Here is a 22,274-nt window from a genome sequence, read left to right as displayed (position 1 = left end):
TTTGACTCATAGATTTATTTTGAGGAAAATTGATTATAATATTAGGACATTTTATCTGAGAACACAGAATGGTCTTTTATTTATGACTTTGAGTAAAATTCCTTTGTAGTTTATAAAAATACTGTGAATGGTATCCTATTTTTAAGTAAATTAGTGCTGATAGAAAATACGATTGATTTTCATATATTAATAATCTACCTTTGTCTTTTTGTGTTCTACTAGACAGAAATCAAAATCCATAGTATAAATGTTGAAGTAATTTTAGTGCTTGTAGGGCGATGCCAGGAACTATGTAGTGCCTTTATTTCTGGGTTTATCTGTTACATCTCCCTGTGACAGTTTGTTAATTTGTTGGGACTTTTTTTCTTTTTGATATGGATGCTGACTGTTGCCCAGGCTGGAGTGCAGTGGTGTGATCGTGACTCACTGCAACCTCCAACTCCCGAGTTCAGGCATTTCTCCTGCCTCAGCCTCCCTAGTAGCTGGGATTACAGATGCCCGTCAGCATACCCGGCTAATTTTTGTATTTTTACTAGAGCTAGGGTTTCACCATGTTGGACAGGCTGGCCTTGATCTCCTGACTTCAAGTGATCTGCCTGCCTAAGCCTCCTAAATTGTTGGGATTACAGGTGTGAGCCATCGCGCCTGGCAATTAAATTATGGAGTTAGTGAGGATTGTAGGTTTTATTCTCATTTTTGTCCATTTAATTGTTGCACTTTTTAAAGAATTAATACTCTTACATATTTGTATGCCATTGATCATAGGCAAAAACAACTGAGAGCTATGGATGGCTCCGTGAAATCCTGTCAACAATAGGAGAACACCTGATGTTCTTACTTACAGGTACTATGATAGTAATGTTAACTTACAATTTGAATTCCATCTGTATGGTTCGTTTTTCTTGATCTGTATTTGACACCTCAGGTGACTTTGCTGAATACAAAAGAACACAAAAAATTTTGTTGGAAGCAGAAATTTTATATCATGACTTCATTTAGAAAGTTCCTATGGTTCCAAGTGAAATTTTTATTTCCTTTCTATTAAGGAACATGTATATGATCTTCATGAAGTATTTACTACTTTAAATAAAGTTGGATTTTTTTTTTCAAAACATGTTGGTGATGTTTAATGAAATTACAGGGATTTTTTTGGGGCTTATGATTACTTGAGTTAGAGCCATAAAATGTTAGAACAATGAATGTTAGGGCATTGGTCAGTTCAGGGAGGGAAGATTTCTAAAATGCTAAGGGTTATTCTGCAGGCTCTTTAAAATAGAACATTTCTGGAAATACGTGACTTTGTTCTTTTTTTAAATTAATTAATTTTTTTTTATAAAGACGGGGTTTCACCATGTTGGTTGGTCAGGCTGGTCTTGAACTCCCAACCTCAGGTGATCCACCCACCTTGGCCTCCAAAGTGCTTGGATTACAGATGTGAGCCACTATGCCTGGCCGACTTTGTTCTTTTTTTTTTTTTCTGTTTTGTCTTTGAGATGGAGTCTTGCTCTGTCCCCTAGGCTGCAGTGCAGTGGTGCAGTCTCGGCTCACTGCAACCTCTGCCTCCCCGGTTCAACAAATCTCCTGCCTTGGCCTCCAGAGTAGCTGAGACTACAGGCGTGCACCACCACACCTAGCTAATTTTTGTATTTTTGTAGAGACAGGGTTTCACCATGTTGGCTTGACTGATCTCGAACTCCTGACCTCAAGTGATTTGCCTGCTTTGGCCTCCCAAAGTACTGAAATTAGTCATGAGCTACTGCAATTGGCCTGGAAATACATGACTTTGAAAATGTAGTCTCCCATTCAGCTTAGCAGTTGTAATTTATGACCCTTCAAGCTCACTGGAGATACTCTTCTAGTTTTTTGCACATCATGTTTCTTGGTGAATGTTGATGGTTGGTATATGTCAGTGACAGCAGACTGATAGAGTTAGCCAGTTACCTTCTGTTTTCACATTCAAGTTTAGTTGGCTGTTTTCCATAAGGGTTCTTCTTTTTTCTAAACATTTCAAATAGAAACAGACAGTGTAAACTTCCATCAATTGGAGCAGAAAACTCACGTGAATGAAATATCACTGCACTTACTTTTAAGAAACAGTGTTGTGATTAATTAATAGGCCATAGGAAGTGTAGTAGTGATTGTGTCAGTAATTTGCTTAATAGTGCCTAAGATATGTTTTGCTGTGTATATATCATGATAGAATAAAAGAGGCAGGAGTGTATGTAAAAACTATAGCTGGGGAAAAAGCAATAATATGTTAATAACATTTTGATTAAGGAGACTTGTATTAATTCTTGACATTATTATAGAAGAATTAATTGACAAACTCTCCTGTGAAATCTAAAACATATAAAATTGAGATATACTTTAATTTGCAGATGGGTACAACTTTACTTAAACCAATGCAAACATATTTCATTCACTAGCTTGTTCATTTATTCAAGTATTTGGATTCCTTCTATGTGGCAGGAATTTTAGGCACTGGGAATACAATAAAGAAGAAACCAAACACAAAGCTTTGCCATCATAGAACATAGAGCAGAAGAGGCAGATGATAAATCAGTAAAACAAATGGTATGTTAAATGCTTGTAAGTATTCTGTTTGAGTGGCAGATTTTGCAGTTTATGGTGGTCAGGAAAGCCTTACTAAAAAGGTAATATATATATATATATATATATTTCTTTTCTTTTTTTTTTTTTGAGATGGGAGTTTCGCTCTTGTTACCCAGGCTGGAGTGCAATGGCGCGATCTCGGCTCACCGCAACCTCCACCTCCTGGGTTCAGGCAATTCTCCAGCCTCAGCCTCCTGAGTAGCTGGGACTACAGGCATGCACCAGCATGCCCAGCTAATGTTTTGTATTTTTAGTAGAGACAGGGTTTCACCATGTTGACCAGGATGGTCTCGATCTCTTGACCTCGTGATCCACCCGCCTCAGCCTCCCAAAGTGCTGGGATTACAGGCTTGAGCCACCGCGCCCGGCTTTAAAAAGGTAATATTTTACAGAGATTTAAACAGGTAGGGAGTGTGCCAAAAGGAAGCTGGGGTGGGGGACATTGTTCTGAGGTGAGGTCCTGCTTGGTATTTTTGACCAACACTAATGAATCAGAGCAGATAGAAAAGAGTGAGCAGGGAGAGAACAACCACCTCACTCATATAAGATAGGCAGTCATATGTAGAGTTGGCTTTTGCTCTGTATGAGACAGGTAAGCCATTGGAAGATTTTGAGATGTGATCACAGCATGATTTTTTTTTTTTTAATAGTGTTACTGTATATGCCATGTTGAGACTGAAGGGGAGCAAAGATGGAAACAGGGAGACCAGGTAGAGGGCTGTTGTGTTACCCTGGTAGAAGATGCTGATTGAAAATGGGGTGGTTCTAGTGAAAGTGTTGAGATGTTGCAGGATTCTGGATATGATTTGAAGGGATAGCCGGTAGTGTTTACTGATGGATTGGGATATGGAATGTGTGAGAGAGTAATAGAGTAATTAAAGATGATTCTAGGATTTTGGTCTGTGTAGCTATAAAACTGGAGTTGCCAGTTACTGAGACAGGAAGACTGCAGGAGGGGCATGATTGAGGAAGGAAGAGCAGGGGCTCACTTTTGGACATGCCACGTTTGAGAAACTTTTAGCCATTCAAAAGGAAATGCTGAGTAGGAAGCTGGACATAAGAAGTTGGATTTCAGAAAAGCTTCCCACACTATAAATTGGAGAATTGTCAGTGTAAACAGGTTGAGCATCCCTAATCCAAAATCCAGAACTCTTGAGCATAAACATGATGCTCCAAATAAATGCTCACTGGAGCATTTTGGACCTTGGATTTTCAGATTAGAGATGCTCAACCTGTAAGTATAATACAAATATCCCCAAATCTGAAATTTAAAACACTTCTGGTCCAAAGCATTTCAGATAAGGGGTACTCAACCTGTAGATGGTATTTAAAGTGATGAGGCTTGTTAAGATCATTGAAGGAGGGAGTGTTGCCAGAGAAGTCTAAGGACTAAGTTCTGGGAATGCCAACATTTAAAGTCAAAAGAGTAAGAAGGGAGGCTAAAGCCAGAGAAGAAGAAGGAAAGTCAGGAAAAGATGAAGACTTTGATGCCAGGTAAAGAAGTATTTCAAGGACATATTATGAACTATGTCAAATGCTTCTGGTAAGTCACCTAAGATAAGGATTAGAACTTGATAGAACTTGATAATGGATTTAACAGTGGGGAGGCCATTGTCGACCTTGCCAAGGGCAGTTTTTGTGACAGGCAGAGCACTTTTCTAAAGTCTCTAAGGAGGAGGGTCATGTTATAAATGAGAAGTCTTATTTGAGATGTCACATATTTCCTCAGAGTTTAAAACTGGGAAATGGAGAGCTGGGTTCCTCTCCAGTTAGTGTGACTTTCATACCTTGGCAATTGCCCAGTTTATTTTAGTGATTCCAAGATGAATGTGGGAATTCAGCTTCCAATTTGGGGAAGCATGTTTGTTTCTTCTTTTTCTGTTTAATTCAGTGTATATACAGTGAGAAAGTTCAGTGCTCAGTTTAGACTGGGGATGGCAATGTAAGGGAAGAAGTTGGAATGATTGGAGATGCAGGTGAGATTAGAGGTGGGTGGCAGGAGAAAGTTGAAGTTGTTTCTACCAAATGGAATTTATTTCCTTTAAAAAGTAAGGTCTTGGTGGGCATAATGGGCTTTTAGCTTAATCAGTAACTCTTGAAATTGATGTAGGTTGGTGATGGATAGAGTATAAGTAGAATAATTCAGTCATTCTAATAGCACCTGCAGAAATTTAAAACATGATTTATATGCCTCAAAAATTTCTGAATCACTTGTAAAATATGATTTATTTTTGACCAGATAGCTCTGCAGTTTTTCCAAATCTGTCTCTCATGCACTGAGGGCTGTTTAGCAATAAGAAATAAGTGTAGTCTCCTGTTGCCATCTGCTCATTCCACATGTTCCTTTGAAACTGAATACTGGAACTTCCTTTAACCAACTCAGTCCTAAAGTGTCAGATTCATTTAGAGTACAGTACGTTTCTTTACCACTCAAATAAGAAAGTGTAATCTTGTCAGCTGCTTAAGTGTTCGGAAGGTTGTGTCCCTTACAAGCTCTTAAATTTTGGAAACACTCTGTTATAAGGAAGCAGCTGAGTAATTTATTTAGTGTGTTTTTTATGACCTAGCTGTCTCATTGTAGTATAATAAACAGAGTCTTCATTATCTGGTTCAGTTTTTTTTTTTTTTTCCAAATCTTCAATTGATTGGTGGTAAATGCACAAGCACAAAGAAAATATATCATCTTAATGATCATGTTCTCATCACATCATACTGTGATCTTGACTTGGGTACATTCTTTTGACGAATGATGTAGGAATGTTCTCTGAGAATTTGAATAAACTTTTACAAACTTCTTTCACTGCAGCTGTGGCAAGTACATTTAGCTGTTTAGGGTTTAGTACTTGCTTCTCATATTCACCATTGGTAGGTGGGTAGCTACGGCCTATAGCAGTTCATATGTGCCCATTCTCATGAGAGAAAACTTGAGTTTGTTTTTGTCTGCAAGTCACAGGGGGCCTGCCTGGGGACACAGACTGAGAAGATATTGACTATCCTGTGAAAATGCTCTGTTGCTAGGATAGAAATACAGATTTTGTATTTGAGAGCTAGAAAAACTGTGGAGGAATTAACATTGATCTGATACTAATTTGTATATAATCTTAACTGCTTTATAGCTTTTAGAAATCATTTGTAATACCAATATTACGTGGGATAGTGTGGAACAGGATCGTCTTATCAGAATATCACCCCATAGGACATTGATCATTTCAAAAGGAAAAACAAAAACATTAGCAGTGAAAATAATCTGGTAGTCACCACCTGAATCAAATGGTCAAAGGTAGCATTGCTGCTCATAGGAAAATGTGACGTGAGGTGATGCAGTGTGACGTGTACATCACCACCTATCGAATATTCTTGCCAACAATGTTTATTTGAGGCAAACATTGTTAGATACAACTTCGTTTATAGTAAAAAACAGGTGATGGAGGAACAAGTTAAATGATACTATACAAAACAATCAGAAAAATCTTCAGATGTGGAATATTCTCCAACAGTTGGTTTGGCTTCTTAAAATTAGTATTAAAAAACAAGGTGGGATTATTCTAGAACTAAAGGGCCCTAACAGCTTTTTTAGCCTGTTCAGGCCATCATACAAAATACCACAAACTGAGTGGCTTGAACAACAGAATTTGATTTTCTCACAGTTCTAGAGGCTAGAAGTGTCCCAGATCAAGGTTGGAAGGTTTGTTCTCTGTGAGGGCTCTCTTCCTGACTTGCAGATGGCTGCCCTCTCACCGTATTCTCACAGTGGTGGAGAGGGAGAGAGCTCTTGTGTCTCTTCCCCTTCTTACAAGGACGCCAGCCCTATCACAGTAGCGTCCTGCTGTTATGACCACATTTAACCTTTATCACCTTCTCATAGGCCTTACCTCCAAATGCACTAGGGGTTAGGGCTTCAACATAGGAATTTTGGGGGAACATATCATTCAGTCCATAACAACAACCAAATGCAGTGCATAAAACTTGAGTATTTTGTTTGCAGGTTTGGGGGGAAAAAGTTATAAAAAGCATTTTGTAGACTATTGAGGTACTTTGAATATGGACTAGTTTGTAGATGCTATTAGAGAATGATTATGGTGTTGATAGTAGTGAGTGTGATAATGGTATTGTGTTTATGAAGGAGAATGCCCTTATTTTTAAGTTCTGTCTTTAAAAGCATTTAGGATGAATCATCATGATATGTATAAGTTACTTTCAAATAGTTGTACACACACACACACACACAAAAATACATACACATATATACACACAGACTTCTAAAAAACACACATATGCATAGCATACATGTATCACATATATACAGCATATATGTATCACATATATACAGCATATATGTAGATATACCACATTGCCAATGGAAATATGACAAGATATTATTTTTTGAGTGATTGTTATACTCTACTTTGAACTTCTGTATATTTGACATTTTTCATAATAAAAGTTTGGGAGGAATCACAAGGCAAAAGTTAATTTCATTTTAAGTTTTTTAAAGGCACATAGAATTTAAAAAAAACAAACCATCGTGAGGTAACAGGATTAAGTCTTTTGAATTTTTCTTAGGGCTCTATAAGCCTTCACGTGTCTAGGTAGAAGAAAGCTCAGAAAATAGGAAGAAGATAATTGGGAGAGTCTGCTGTACCAGAAAAAAAGAGTGCATTGCAAAAAATCAGCAACGTCACACTAGCAGCTATTGAGTATATATAATAAGATAATTGAACTTAGGAAGAATAGGTTATCAGCAATCAATTAATGTCAAAGCATCCTCTTTCCTCACTTCTCTTGTAAGGCATTGCTTGTCTCTGCAATATTGGAGAGTTCTGCCCTGGAGTGTCCTTTTAGAAAGATTGTTGACCCCTTCATGTAGTGGGAGATCTTGAGTGTCCTTAAATTAAGTCTTTTTGAGAGCCGAGACTAGAGTACATGAGGCCTTTTATACTAAGGAAATGGAAGCACCAAGTTAAAGACCACGTTTCAAAATGCTAATTGTAATGAGAGAGAGAGAGATTGTTAAATTTGCAAGTAGAGGCCAGGGAAGGGATTTGACTAAAAATGAAATGTAGACATGTTTGAAGGGCAAAGGCTAACTTATGAAATAGGTTGAAATGGTAGACGGTGAAAACATAATTAAGGGAGGAAGATTTTTGCAATGGTTCAGGAGGAGTTAGATTTTTTTTTTTTTTAAGAGGCATTTTTTTCCTCAAAAGAGTTAAATTAGAGCCTTACGTGAAACCCTTAATATGGCCCTTGCCACATACTGAGGGCTTAAGAAATGTTGGTTACTGTTCCTCTCTGTTTATTCATTCAATAAATACATACTGACCACTAGTAAAAGTCAATGTTTTAGGTGCAGATATGCAGTTTGCTTGATAATGCTTAGCTAACAAAGGTGCTAGATTTATAGATTTTATCCTTGAGAAACAGGCTGTAGTGGAACAGATGAATGAGTGGTATGCATGAAAAATTTGGAAGGTGTAGTGAAAATAGGAGTAGCAGGAGTAGGAAATCATGCGGTTTAGGACGGGACACTCATAGTAGAAGGAGCTAACATTTAAAAAGATTATAGCCTAAAGATAAATATTTGTTAAACCTAAATGTATTTTGAAAACCTGATGTTGTGTGCATATATACAACTTTAAAACAAAAGAACTTGGTGTGGCTGGGCATGGTGGCTGATGCCTGTAATCCTAGCCCTTTGGGAGGCCGAGGCAGGTGGATTACCTGAGGTCAGGAGTTCAAGACCAGCCTGGCCAACATGGCGAAACCCTGACTCTACTAAAAATACAAAAATTATCTGGGCCTGGTGGTGGGTGGCCTGTAGTCCCAGCTACTCAGGAGGCTGAGGCAGGAGAATTCTTTGAACCTGGGAGGCGGAGGTTGTGGTGAGCCGAGATTGCACCACTGCACTCTAGCCTGGGTGACGAGTAAAACTCCATCTCAAAAAACAAACAACAAAAAAAGAAATTGGTGTATCTAGGCCACTTTATTCTTTTATTTAATTGTATTATAATGGAAAATACAGTGGTGATGCAAAAACAACAACAAACCAGGAATTTATGTTGAGAATTAGGACTTTTACTCAGCCCAGTCTCCTCCTCCTATTCTTCCTCTTAAAAGGCAGTCATTATTATTGTTTTTTGTTTGTTCACTATCATTCCAGAATTATTCAAAGTGTCTGTGTGTGTGTGTGTGTGTGTGTGTGTGTACCCACTATATGTTTTGGTGTGTGTTTTATATCTCATACTGCAGTGTTCCATTGTAAAGCTTTATCATAATGTATTAACTAATCCCTGATTTGTGGATATCGAAGTTCTTTCCAGGTACCCTTTAAAATTATAGAAATTTTTAAACATATAAAAATATAACAGTATAATGAAAACTTTTGCATCAAAAAGAGCTTCGATATTGATTTTCACAGTTTGAGTTCCCTGGCGAGCAGACTTTGAGATGGAGACTCAGGCTTATTAAGGAGTGCTCTTAGGATTAACACCTAGGGAAAGGAAATAGCTTTAGCCCCATGTTAAAGTTGAGTGGTGATGGGTCTCAAAGGAGTCTCAATTGACCCTGGGGGAAGTTCTGAAGATGGGATGACCCTTCAGATATATCTTGAATTGCGAGGGGGTCTGGCCTTTATATTTCCATATTGATCCATTACTAAATGGATGATGGATCCATGGGAAGGGTCCAAGAGCTTGGACAAGACATCTCTCTTGGGCTGAGGCAGTGCTTAGTGGTGCTGACAACCTGGGCCTGTCTGCCAGGAGCTCTCTCAGCAGTTGGGTCCTTCTTTCTTGAAGGAAGATTTGGGCACATAGCATCCATCATATTTATGATACTATTCTGTCTTCCTTCCTTGCAGCACCTCTTAGCCCATATTCTCTTCCCTCTCCCAAGAGCCACTGATCACAGACATCCTGTGATTTTATCTGTAAACACTCTAGTTCCATTTATCTTTTAATGAGTACTATGTTTTGGCAAAATCTTGATTAAGCAGAATGCCTGGATAATGAAGCTTTCTGATAAATGGAATTTTGTGGTAAATGAAGACAATATAGGATAGTGAAAAGTGTTTCATTGGACCCAGGAGATCTGTGTTTGCCTCCGAGCTCTGAGATCAATTTGCTGTGTGATCTTGAGAGAGTTGCTAACAGACCTAAATATCCACCCAAATAAAACATCCCCAGGATGATAACAAGCTATATTTCTCTCTGTTCTAGACTGGGAAGCCAAGCTTTTTTTTTTCCCAAGTATAAAAGCCTTTCTTTTTTAAATGCTTAAATATAAAAAATAAAAGCAAAACAGCAGGAGACAGAGCGTTATTTCATAAACTTTTGAAATGGCTTGGTTTGGCAAAGGCTCATTGCCTTTTTACCATTCACGTGGGACAATTTTTGTTGAGGTCTCCAGTATCATTTTATGAAAATACTTTCTGAGTTACAATTTCTTAGAGACCAGTTTATGCCTCTTTTCCTCTTTAGCGTTGTTGCTCTCACTTTCCTTCCTCCATCTCATTGTGCTTCCCTCCTACCTCTTTCTTTACCACCCAGTTTGGAAAACAGTAGTCTTCTTGTCTGTGGCCTTACGTCACCAATCCCCCCATGACTTACTTTTCTTCCTCTGTAGAGTCTCCTATTTTTCTTTCAGTTCTCTAATATTAGCTAAGCTTCTTATCACTGAGTATCCAGGCTCATTGCAGTGGCATCATATTTGGTTTCTCTGTCTACAGGTGTTTCTCTGTGTTAATCCAACCTTCTTACTATCTCAAAAAGTTTGAGCATATTGATTCTCTGTGTAGATATCTGCCTGTTGGACCTTAAGTCTCTTTACAGTGTGGCCCAACTGAAGATTAGTGTGGAGCCTTGTATTTTCTCTCATCCCCAATCCTAGAGGTAATGAATTATGGTTAAGCATAGAATACTTTATCTTCCGTGTTGGAATCTAAATTTATTGATACTTCCCTGGGCATCAGTATTGTAATAATGCCCATCCTTTACTTAGAAAGCTTTCAGTATTTAAAACTGCCTTTTTCTTTTCTTTTATCCTCAAAGTACCTCTGTGTGAAACTTGTATCAGAATCTCTGTTGCATCCTGATCACCTTGGTGTGTTGAATACCAGGTCCTATCTGTTATATCTTTAAAGTAGCTCTAATATCAGTATTATTATTAGTACTGTTCTCACCACAAATACCCTTCATCATATATTTATTAAAGATGTCCTATGTGGAAGATACTGAGCTAAGCATCATTTGGTAGTGAGTACACAGAGTGTGGATCTTGTAACCAGGGAGATTGAAAGAGCAGTAGCAGAGACAGCCATGAACAGAGATGCCCCAGAAATAAGTAATGATAGACTGTGATAAATTTAGGCACCACCGTTTCTCTCCTGCAGAACTTCAATAGTCTCATTGGTCTTCAGCTCCTCACTTTTTTCCCTCTCTATTGTATCACAGCTAAAGTGATCTTTCTGAAAAGCAGTGTCAGATTTAAAACACTTAACCTGCTTCCCTTTGCTGTCAAATTAAAGTCCAAACTCTTTAAAATGTCTTACCAAGAAGCCCTTTATGATCTGATGTATGTTGGCTGTTGGTTGTTTTCTCACCATTCTTTCTTTTTACTCTAAATGTCAGCCGTAGTATTTACTGTTCAGAAAGAATTGAGATGATGTCTGGCTCTTTGAACATGTGATTACCTGAGCCTACTGTAGTTAATTCCTTCTCATTCTATTCATCATTTCTTCTAGGAATCCTTCCTAGACCCATTGAAGTCTAGGTTAGGGAATCCATCTTTTGTGTTTCCATGTGTCTTGATACTTCTCTCATGCTCTGTGGTAATTGTTTACATGTATGTAAGCCCCACTGGAAAGCTGAATTGTGTCGATTTTATTTATTGTTGTAATACCTACCATAGTATAGGCATGAGTTAGAAACTTGAGAAATGCTGCTCTAAAATGTATACTGATTATTAGGAGATTGAAATTAAATTTGAAGGCCATTTTAGTTTTGGGATGGAAGTTGGTAGTATTATTTCCAATAAAGTAATACAAAACTAAATTGCTATATTTGCATTGTACGGTTGTACAATTTGAATTGTGTTTGACAAGCATACACAGTAATGCTTTTATGTTATGGCAGAAAGTCAATGAAAAGTATTAACCTGTTGGAAAGTCCAACCTTATTAAATATTAAGTGCTGGAAGAAACCTTAGATATGCAAGCAGAATGTGATGCAGCAGCAAAATCTATGTTTTTTTTTTTTTTAAATAAGATTTACTGAGCATCTGCCATGTGCTAGGTATTGTACTAGTTGCATTACATATATGGACTCTTGATCTTTATGACATCTTTCTGAGGGGAAGAGAAAATTATTATCTGTCTTTTACAGATGTGGAAACTGAGACCTAGAGAGATAACTTTGTCAAGATCACATGGAGGGGTAAGAATTTGAATATAGGTCTTCTGATTGTAGGCCCACCATTCTTTCAGTTATTATTTTTGTTGCTCTTGTTGACTGGAGCACAGTATTTTGAATTATTTCCGTACAGAGTTGAGAAGTAGGTGAAATTAGGGGAAATAAAGCAATACCTGAAATTAATCAAAAGAGATAACTGAAATTTTATCTCTAAGATAAAGGAACCCTGGTTCCTTGTTTGATTTGTTCACTTAAAAATGATTCAATATTAATTTTAATAACTTGAGAAAACTAAGCCTCAGAAATAAGATGATATCATCAAAGACTGCATAATTAGTGGTAAAATGAGAAGTAGAATCTAGAACTGCTGATGTTTGTTACTCTAGAGCTTTATCTTTTAAACATTTTTATTGAATAAGCAGTCTAAATGTAATTTTAAGCTAGATTTTGACACAAACATCAATGAAAACTCAACGTTCCTAGTATTTTGTTTTTAGAAGCATCTAATCTAAGAACGTATCTATTTGTAAGATCATGTTGAAATTTGAAAGATAGCATATGCCCTCAATGTATTAGTTACAAAATCTGAATATATTTTATATATATATTATATATATATATATAAAATATTTTAGAGAATTAGTAATTTTATTTGAGAGTTTCTATTAAAGTTAATTTCATAACAGATTATTCTAGTCATTCATTCAATCACTTTTGCTTTTGGCATTTTCCATAAAAATAGGATTTTTTTTTTTAATCCCAATAAATCCTGTCCTGTGACTTGCTTACTTCCATTTTGTATAAAGTTTTTTGGAACATATTTAACTTTTTTGCTACAAAAGGAGATAATGTTGGGAACGTTAAGCATGGATTATTAACTAATACATAGACTGGTTGAATGCTGATGGCCGAACAACTGCCTGCTCTGGATTTACATTGCCCTTTTTTTTCCCCTTAAAAAAATCCCTTGTGTTGGCAGTTTAGTGTATCTTGGCTCATCCGTTCTTCATTTTAAAGAAATTTGTACTTAGATTCCTGTGATTTACCTAATGAAATGGCTAGGTTCTGGCTAATTTGCCTATTTTTTTTTTTGTTTGTTTGTTTTGATCAGTTACTTAGAACTAGCTTTATGTGGTTGCCAGTTTGCTGGTAGTCCTTCCTAGAAGTATTTGATTGTCATATACTATTCTATCATAAGCCATGTTATCCTCTATTTCACATTATTTTATTAGTGCTTCTGGTGGCTTTTCTAAAGTTTCATTTTTATTCGATTTTTAGGGTATTAGAAAAAAAAATGTTTTCGGGCATTTAGTACCCTATATTCCATAGTCCTGAATCTGTTTGCATTCTGTTTAAGCCAGGCCATACGTACTGAATACAAGTCACCAAGTAGCTTAGAGAAATGGTGTTCTTTCCAGATCTCACCATATTGTATTCAGTGCTTGGCACTTATTTATGTGAGGGAAATCTTCTTTGGTGATATAATTTATTTTTAAATTTAATTTAATTAGTTTTTTTGAGACAGAGTCTTACTCTGTCACCTAGGCTGGAGTGCAGTGGCATGATCTTGGCTTACTGCAATCTCTGCCTTGCAGGTTCAAGTGATTCTCCTGCCTCAGCCTCCCAAGTAGCTGGGACTACAGGTGAATGCCACCACGCCTGGCTAGTTTTTGTATTTTTAGTAGAGACAGAGTTTCACCATGTTGGCCAGGATGGTCTTGATCTCTTGACCTCATGATCTGCCCGACTTGGTATCCTAAAGTGCTAGGATTACAGGCGTGAGCCACTGTGCCCGGCCAGTGATGTGAACTCCTTTCAGATTCTCTTTTTTTGAGAAAGTCCTAGTTGGATATATGATTCAACCAGGAACATGCTATTCCAAATTGATTAAAATTGGTTATGTGCTTAGCTTTCTTTTCTTTTTCCTTTTTTTTTTTTTTTTTTGAGATGGGGTCTCACTCTGTCACCTAGGCTGGAGTGCAGTGGCCCAATCTTGGCACATTGTAGCCGCCACCTCCTGGGCTCAGATGATTCTCTCACCTCAGTTTCCGAAGTAACTGGTACTATAGGAGTGCAGCACTGTGCCTGGCTAATTTTTGTATTTTTTGTAGAGATGGCTGTTCTTGAACCCCTAAGCTCAAGCCATCTGCCCATCTCTACCTCCCCTCCTGCTTGGATTATAGGCATGTACCACCAAACCCAGCCTAGTTTTATTTTTGAATGTCAGTTAGGAATATGGAAATAATTGTTAGTGTCATGGTAATTTGTGAAGCTATCATGACACAAATAGGGTTTTCCTAATAAGAAGGGGACTTCTAATTTTTTCTTTAAATGTATACCCTTGTAGCAAAAAAGATAAAGTTTTTGGGGAAGCAAACTGTTGAAAACTATTGCTTCTAATAAAAAATAAAAGATGTACTGTAAATTGTTTTTAGTAAGCATTCCAGTGTCATTCAGTTTTTTACTTGCCTCAGTTTATAATTTGTTTCTTTTTTTTTGAGGCGGGGTCTCACTCTGTTGCACAGTCTGGAATGCGGTGGTGTGATCTCCGCTCACAGCAACCTCTGCCTCCTGGGTTCAAGCGATTCTCCTGCTTCAGCCTCCTGAGTAGCTGGGATTTTAGGCATGCACCACCATGCCCATCTAATTTTTCTAGAGGTGGTGTTTCACCCTGTTGGCCAGGCTGGTCTTGAACTCTTGAACTCAAGTGATCTGCCAACCTTGGCCTCCCAACTTTTGGGCCACTGTACCTGGCCATTGCCTCATTTTATCTTTAATGATTATACCTTTTGATTGGCCATCTGCCAGGCTGTAGGTGACCCCCTAGTGTCTAATGAGATTTAGCACAGTCCTGTCTTCTATGCAGCTTTGACTATTCCAGTCTCTTTTTTTAACTTCTCTGAACTCCTGTTTTTCAGGTCTTTAACCACAGTTTTTAATACCTAAATATTTTTTTGCCAATTAGATTTTAATTTTGTTATATTAAGGAATACTTTTTTATATTTGTGCTCACCTGCAAGAGGTGCACTCCAGTATTTTCTGATTAATTGATTAGCATCTCAATTTTAAATCCCTCAACCGGAAACTACATTTTTTTTTTCCTGTAATGGAGAAATGAGTTTACAAAGGTATTCTTTTCTTCCCTCAAGGTTCAGAGTTTACAACAAAAGACTCATGACCTTCAGGCATAACAGGTTTGGAGTAAATTTGGTTGAATGAGTTTCTCACTGAACAAACTTTTAAAAATGTTTATCACAATGTGAAACAGTACTGAGTTTTTTCTTGGGCATTGGTATTTATTACTGGTTTAGAGACCTCTTGTGTCATCAGTAGCCTAGCAGTGTGAGAAAGACCGCAGGTTCTGAAGTCAGGCTTCCTGGGTTCTGATCTGGGCTCTGTCGCTTGTGACTTTGTGCCTCGGTATCTTTGTCTCTGAAAAAGGCATGACAGTAGTGTTTTTTTCCTGATTTGTTGTAAGGATTAATTGTGTTTATATATGTACTTATATTTATACACACACATACAATGTTCAGAAGATTTTCTGGGACTTAGAAAGTTCTTCATAATTATTGTCTAGTGGTAGTGGTGCAGTTGAGTTGGTGTGTACCAGACTTTCTGAGAACAGTTTGGCCTGTCTTTTTTGATGGAGGCATGCAACTTGGGATCCGAAGGTCCAATTTGTATTTGAGTTTTATGACTTGCTAGTTCTGTGTTCTAGAGCAGGTAATGTTTATGCCTCAGTTTCTAGTCTGCCAACCTCAAAAGGCTGTTGTGAGAATCAAAATGAAATAGTATACATTACAGTGCTTTATAAACTGTGAAGTCCTAGATGAATATGAGGTACTGAAGTCACTGGCCTTTCATGCCATTTTTAAAACTGTGAATGCCTAGGGCAAAGACCTGTTTATTATTGTCATGTTATTCCTTTCTTTCCACAGGTGTTGATTGTGTGTTATTTTGCAAGCATCTGAATCTAGAGTAGTTATGATAAACTAGTTTTTTTGAAAATAATATTTAAGTAGCTGCAATTTACTCCCAGGACTATATGATTATTTTCAAATTGTTGTTTTTATAACAAAAATGTGTGACATGTTTTCGAGAGAAGTATTTTAATATCTGACAATTTTTGTAACATTTTCAGGTTTGAAAACATAATGGCAGGAAACAGCCTTGTTCTGCCCATTGTTCTTTGGGGTCGAAAAGCACCCACACATTGCATCTCTGCAGTACTTTTAACAGATGATGGGGCCACAGTCGTAACAGGATGCCACGATGGACAAATATGTCTCTGGGATCTTTCAGTAGAACTGGAAGTGAGTATTTAAAATGCCTATTGCACATTTTAGATATAAAAATCTGCTCATTAGAAGGTAACATAGTCCCTGAATGATGCTTTTGGGTCCACAGTAGATTTTCTAAAAAATGTATTTTGACTAAAACTGGTAGTATACAGATTCACTATTTACTGAGGGTAAATAAAATAAAATAAAAAGTAAATCAGAGTTTACTTCTGAGGGCTTTCGGCCATTTTCAAATGTAATATCTACCTTAAGTGACTTACTGTTTGTTACATTTAAGATTTTTCAAAAGATTATGAGCCATACTAAAGGAGGTTTTCCAAATAGGCTGTAGAAAATTTAAAACACTTAAACCTTCTATGGTAAATGCTTTGAAAAGGGCAAAACTTTTTATAAAGTATAAGTTTTGTTGTATTGATTTTTGAAATGACTGTGCCTTTATTGTCATTCCTTAATGTTATGGAGTACTCAGTGTGCTCTGCTTCCAGGCCTTTCAGTGAACACAGCTAGGAAAATAGGAGTTGGGGACACACACACACACACACACACACACACACACTTTCACACTGATACCTTTAATTCCAACATAACACCACAGCATTTATCCTACTTTTCTCCTTTCCATATTTGTAACTCCTTTTTCTGACAACTCTGAATTTTTTGTAAAGGGGAACAGAGAAAATGGAGTGGTAGCTGGTATGAAAGGTGCGGTCAAGAAAGGTGATTTTTTAAATTACTTTTTTTTGGAAAACAATCTTATTGAGATATAATTCACATACTACACAGTTAATCTATTTTATCAGAGATGAGAATTGCAAATCCTGCTTTTTTTGGCTCTCCATTTGCTTGATAAATCTTCCTCCATCCCTTTACTTTGAGCCTTTGTGTATCCTTGCATGTGAGATGGGTTTCCTGGATACAGCACACTGGTGGGTTTTGGCTTTTTATCCAATTTGCCAGTCTGTGTCTTTTGATTGGGGCATTTAGTCCGTTTACATTTAGGGTTAATATTGTTATGTGTGAATTTGATACTGCCATTTTGATGCTAACTGGCTGTTTTGCCCATTAGTTGATGCAGTTTCTTCATTGTATCAATGCTGTTTACCATTTGGTATATTTTTGGAGTGGCTGGTACTGGTTGTTCCTATGTTTAGTGCCTCTTTCAGGAGCTCTTATAAAGCAGGCCTGGTGGTGATGAAATATCTGAGTACTTGCTTGCTCGTAAAGGATTTTATTTTTCCTTCACTTAAGAAGGTTAGTTTGGCTGGATATGAAATTATAGGTTGAAAGTTCTTTTCTTTAAGGATGTTGAATATTGGCCCCCACTCTCTTCTGGTTTGTTGGGTTTCTGCTGAGAGATCTGCTCTGAGTCTGATGGGCTTCTCTTTGTGGGTAACCTGACTGTTCTCTCTGGCTGCCCTTAGCATTTTCTCCTTTATTTCAACCCTGGTGAATCTGACGATTATGTGCCTTGGGGTTGCTCTTCTTGAGGAATATCTTTGTGGTGTTCTCGTACGTCTTCCAGTACTTCCTGGACTTGACTATTGGCCTACCTTGCTAGGTTGGGGAAGTTTTCCTGGATAATATCCTGAAGAGTATTTTCCAGCTTGGATTCGTTCTCTTCATCACATTCAGGTACATCTATCAAACTTAGATTAGGTCTTTTCACATAGTCCCGTATTTCTTGGAGACTTTGTTCATTCCGTTTTACCCTTTTTTCTCTAATCTTGCCTTCTTGTTTTATTTCATTGAGTTGATCTTCAACCTCTAATATCCTTTTGTCTGCTTGTTCAGTTCGGCTGTTGAAACTTGTATATGCTTCGTGAAGTTCTCGTGTTGTGTTTTTCAGCTCCATCAATTCACTTATATTTCTCTCTAAGTTGTTTATACCCGTTAGCATTTCGTCAAATCTTTTTTCAAAGTTCTTAGTTTCTTTGCATTGGGTTAGAACATGTTCTTTTAGCTCAGAGAGGTTTCTTATTACCTACCTTCTGAAGCCTGATTCTGTCAATTCATCACACTCATTCTCCATCCAGCCTTGTTCCCTTGCTGGTGAGGAGTTGTGATCCCTTTGAGGAGGAGAGGCATTCTGGTTTCAGGTGTTTTGTCCTTTTTGCGCTGGTTTCATCACATCTTTGTGGATTTATCCACCTGTTGTCTTTGTAGTTGTTGACTTTCAGATTGGGTCTCTGAGTTGACGTCCAGTTTGTTGATGATGAAGTTATTTCTTTCTGTTTCTTAGTTTTCCTTCTAACAGTCAGGCCCCTCTGCTATAGGACTGCTGAGGTCCATTCCAGGCCCTGCTTGCCAGGTGATCACCTGCAGCGGCTGCAGAACAGTAAGGGTTGCTGCCAGTTTCTTCTTCTGCTATCTTTGTCCCATAAGGATAACTGCCAGATGTCAGTCTGAGCTCTCTTTTATGAGGTGGCTTTGGATATATGGAGTCAGGGAGCTGCTTGAGGAGATAGTCTGTCCTTTATAGGAGCTCAAGTTCTCAGCTGTGAGCTCTGTTGTTCATTCAGAGCTGCTGGGCAGGTACAAATTTAAGTCTCCTGCAGCAGAACTCATAAACACCCCCCCGCCCCTTTTTTTTCCCCAGGTGCTCTGACCTGGGGAGTTAGGTCATTATTTATGAGTTTCTGTTGTGTGCTGCCTTTTTTCAGGGCTGCCCTTCCCAGCGAGGAGGCGGCCTAGTCACTGTCTGCGTACAGAGGGTTTGCTGAGTTGCTGTGGGCTCTGCCCAGCTGCCATGTGAACTTCCCTGCAGTCCTGTTTATATGGGTATAGTTAGAACTGCCTCGGCAATGACGACCCACCTCTATAATGGTGGACTCTCTCTGTAATGGCAGGCTGCCTCAGCAATGGCGGACTACCTCCAATAGTGGTGGACTGCCTCGGTAATGGCGGACGCCCCTCCCCCACGGAGCTGGACCATCTGGGTTCAGCTGTGCTTGCTGTGAAACTCCCAATCCAGAGCATTTCCGATTGCTGTTTTTTTTGTGGGGGTGGGACCAGCCGAGCCTGGTCACCTGGCTCCCTGCCTCAGAGCCCTTTTGTTATTTTTTTTTTAGTTGAACGGTCGACTCTGTCTCCCAGGTGTTCCAGTCACCTGTTGAAAAGGTGCCAGAATCTGTGTGGTTTCCCCTGCAGCGACCTACTGTGCCAGATGAAATAGCCGTGCTGAGATTTGTTGTGTTTTTGCCTGGGAATCTGCTGGTCTGGCTCCCTGTTTCAGTCCCCTTTTTTATCAGATGAATGGGTGACTCTGTCTCCCAGGAGCTCCAATCGCCAGCTAAAATGGTGCCCAGATCCTTGTATTTTGTATGGAGAACTGCCGGGCTGGCAATCTGCGGGGCTCCTCCACCTGGGAAACTCCTGGTCTGTGGGCAATAAAAATCCGTATGGAAATGCAGTGTCCACTCACCCTCCGCGCTTTTGCTGAGAGCTGCAATCCTGAGCTGTTCCTAATTGGCCATCTTGGATCCGTCCCTTTTTTCAGATTTTTCATTGTTGATGTATACAGATACCTTTGACTTTGTTTATTCATTTTATTTCTTGCAACTTTGTTGGACTTATTACTTCTTATAGTTTTTTAGTGGTTCCTTTAGGATTTTCTGCATATAAGATAATGTCACTCTCCAACAGAGATAGTTCTACTTTTTGCTTTCCAATAGGGATGCCTTTTATTTTATTTTTTTGCCTAATATTCATGGATAACACCTCCAGTACAGGTTGAATGGAATTGGCAAGAGTGGACATCCTTATTTTGTTCTTAAATCTTAGCAGAGAGAAAACATCTAGTGTTTCACTTTTATTTTTATTATTTTTATTTTTTTGGACATAAGCTCTCACTCTGTTGCCCAGACTGAAGTGTGGTGGTACAATGATAGCTTACTGCAGCCTTGATCTCCTGGGTTCAAGTGATCCTTCTGCCTCAGCTTCTCCTGTAACTGGGACTACAGGTGTGCACCACTATACCTGGCTATTATTATATTGGGGTCTATCTCTCTGGTTAGCTCTAATAATATTAGCTTTATATATCTGGGTGCTCTGGTATTGGGTGCATATATATTTAAATTTGTTATACCCTCTTGTTGAATTGACTCTTTTCTTATTATATAGTGACCTTTTTTCTCTTCTTATGGTTTTTGTCTTGAAGTCCTATTTTGTCTGATATAAGTGTACCTATTCTTGCTTTTTTGGTTTCCATTGGCATGGAATATCTTTTTTCATCCCTTTATTTTCAGTTTATGTGTGTCTTTATAGGTGAAGTGTGTTTCTTGTAGGCAAGAGATCATTGGGTCTTGTTTTTTCATTCCTTCAGCCACTCCATCTTTCGATTGGAGAGTTTAGTCCATTTATATTCAGTGTTATTATTGATAAGTAAGGACTTATTTCTGCTATTTTGTTATTTGTTTTCTGGCGGTTTTGTGGTCTTCTTTATTTCTGTCAGGTCTTCCTTTTAGTGATGGTGATTTACTCTGGTGATATGATTTATTTTCCTGCTTTTTATTTTTTGTGTATCCAGTGCATGTTTTTGGTTTGAGATTATCATGAGGCTTGCAGATACTGTCTTATAACCCATTATTTTAAGCTGATAATGACACTATTTGCATAAACACAAACAAACAAACAGAAGGACAACTAATAAAGTCTCTGCACCTTAACTTCCTCCCCTTGCTTTTTAACTTTTTTTAAGGGGAGAGACAAGGTCTCACTCTGTCTCTTTCAATCAGGCTGGAGTGCAGTGGCATGACCTTGGCTCACTTCAGCCTTGTTCTCCTGTGCTCAAGCAGTCCTGCCACCTCAGCCTCCCAAGTAGCTGGGACTACAGGCACATGCCACCATGCCTGGCTAAGTTTTGTATTTTTTGTGGACATGGGGTTTCCCCATATTGCCCAGCTGGTTTCAAACTCCTGATCTCAAGCAATCCACCTGCCTTGGCCTCCTAAAGTGCTGGGATTACAGGAATGAGCCAGGGGCCTGGCAGCTTTTTAACTGTTTATTGTTACTATTTATATCTTTCTGTATTCTCTATGTATTGAAAAGTTATAGTTATTTTTTATTGTTTCATTTAGTCTTTGTGCTTAAGAGTAGTTTTCAAAGCATAGTTACAGTGTTACAATATTCTTTGTTTTTCTGTGCACTTACTATTACTGTTGAGTTTTGTACCTTCAAATGATTCTTTATTGCTCACTAATATCCTTTTCTTTCTGATTGAAGTACTCTCTTTAGCATTTCTTGTAGGATGGGTCTAGGGTTGATGAAATCTCTCAGCTTTTGTTTGTCTAGAAAGTATGTATCTTTCATGCTTGAAGGATATTTTGGCTGAATATGCTGTTCTAGGCTAAACATTTTTTTCCTTCGGCACTCTAAATAATGTCATGCCACTCTCTCCTGGCCTGTAAGATCTCCACTGAAAAGTCTGGTTCCAGACGTGTTGGAGCTCCATTGTTTGAGACAGAGTCTCTCTGCCATTCAGGCTGAAGTGCAGTGGTGTGATCTCAGCTTGCTGCAACTCTGCCTACTGGGTTCCAGCGATTCCTGTGCGTCAGCCTCCCAAGTAGCTGAGACTCCAGATATGTGCCACCATACCTGGCTAATTTTTGTATTTTTAGTAGAGATGGCGTTTTTCTATTTTGCCCAGGCTGGTCTCAAACTCCTGGCCTCAAGTGATTCACCTACCTCGACCTCCCAAAGTGTTAGGATTTTAGACATGAGCCACTGTGCCTGGCCCAGTGTATGTTGTGTCTTTTCTTCGTTGCTTTTAGGATTTTTTCTTTATCCTTGACCTTTGGGAGTTTAATTATTAAATACCGTGAGGTAGTCATCTCTGGGTTAAATTTGCTTGGCATTATATAACCTTCCTCTACTTGGATATTTATATTCTCTAGATTTGAGAATTCTTTGTTATTATTCCTTTGCGTAAACTTTCTACCCCATCTCCTTTTCTATC

General features: G+C 38.3%; 1 protein-coding gene across 4 annotated transcripts in view; it reads left to right on the top strand.

Moving 5' to 3' along the window:
• Window positions 1–22,274, top strand: part of WDR7 (WD repeat domain 7) — a 372,789-nt gene that overhangs the window by 4,973 nt on the left and 345,542 nt on the right. For 2 of the 4 annotated variants that reach the window (XM_003926047.4, XM_003926046.4), the window contains exon 2: window positions 16,162–16,333. In XM_003926047.4, coding sequence (XP_003926096.1) covers window positions 16,175–16,333 — 159 coding nt within the window. In that variant the 5' untranslated portion in view covers window positions 16,162–16,174. Of the gene's footprint in view, window positions 1–11,993; window positions 12,045–16,161; window positions 16,334–22,274 lie in introns of those variants that run through there. The other 2 variants (XM_074383362.1, XM_074383363.1) reach the window with 2 other exon arrangements.

The sequence above is a fragment of the Saimiri boliviensis genome, chromosome 13 (genome assembly GCF_048565385.1).
Source record: "Saimiri boliviensis isolate mSaiBol1 chromosome 13, mSaiBol1.pri, whole genome shotgun sequence".
In the NCBI taxonomy this organism is placed as follows: Eukaryota; Metazoa; Chordata; class Mammalia; order Primates; family Cebidae; genus Saimiri; species Saimiri boliviensis.
Note: the sequence above shows the minus strand (reverse complement) of the source record. Positions and strands in the feature narration are given on the sequence as shown.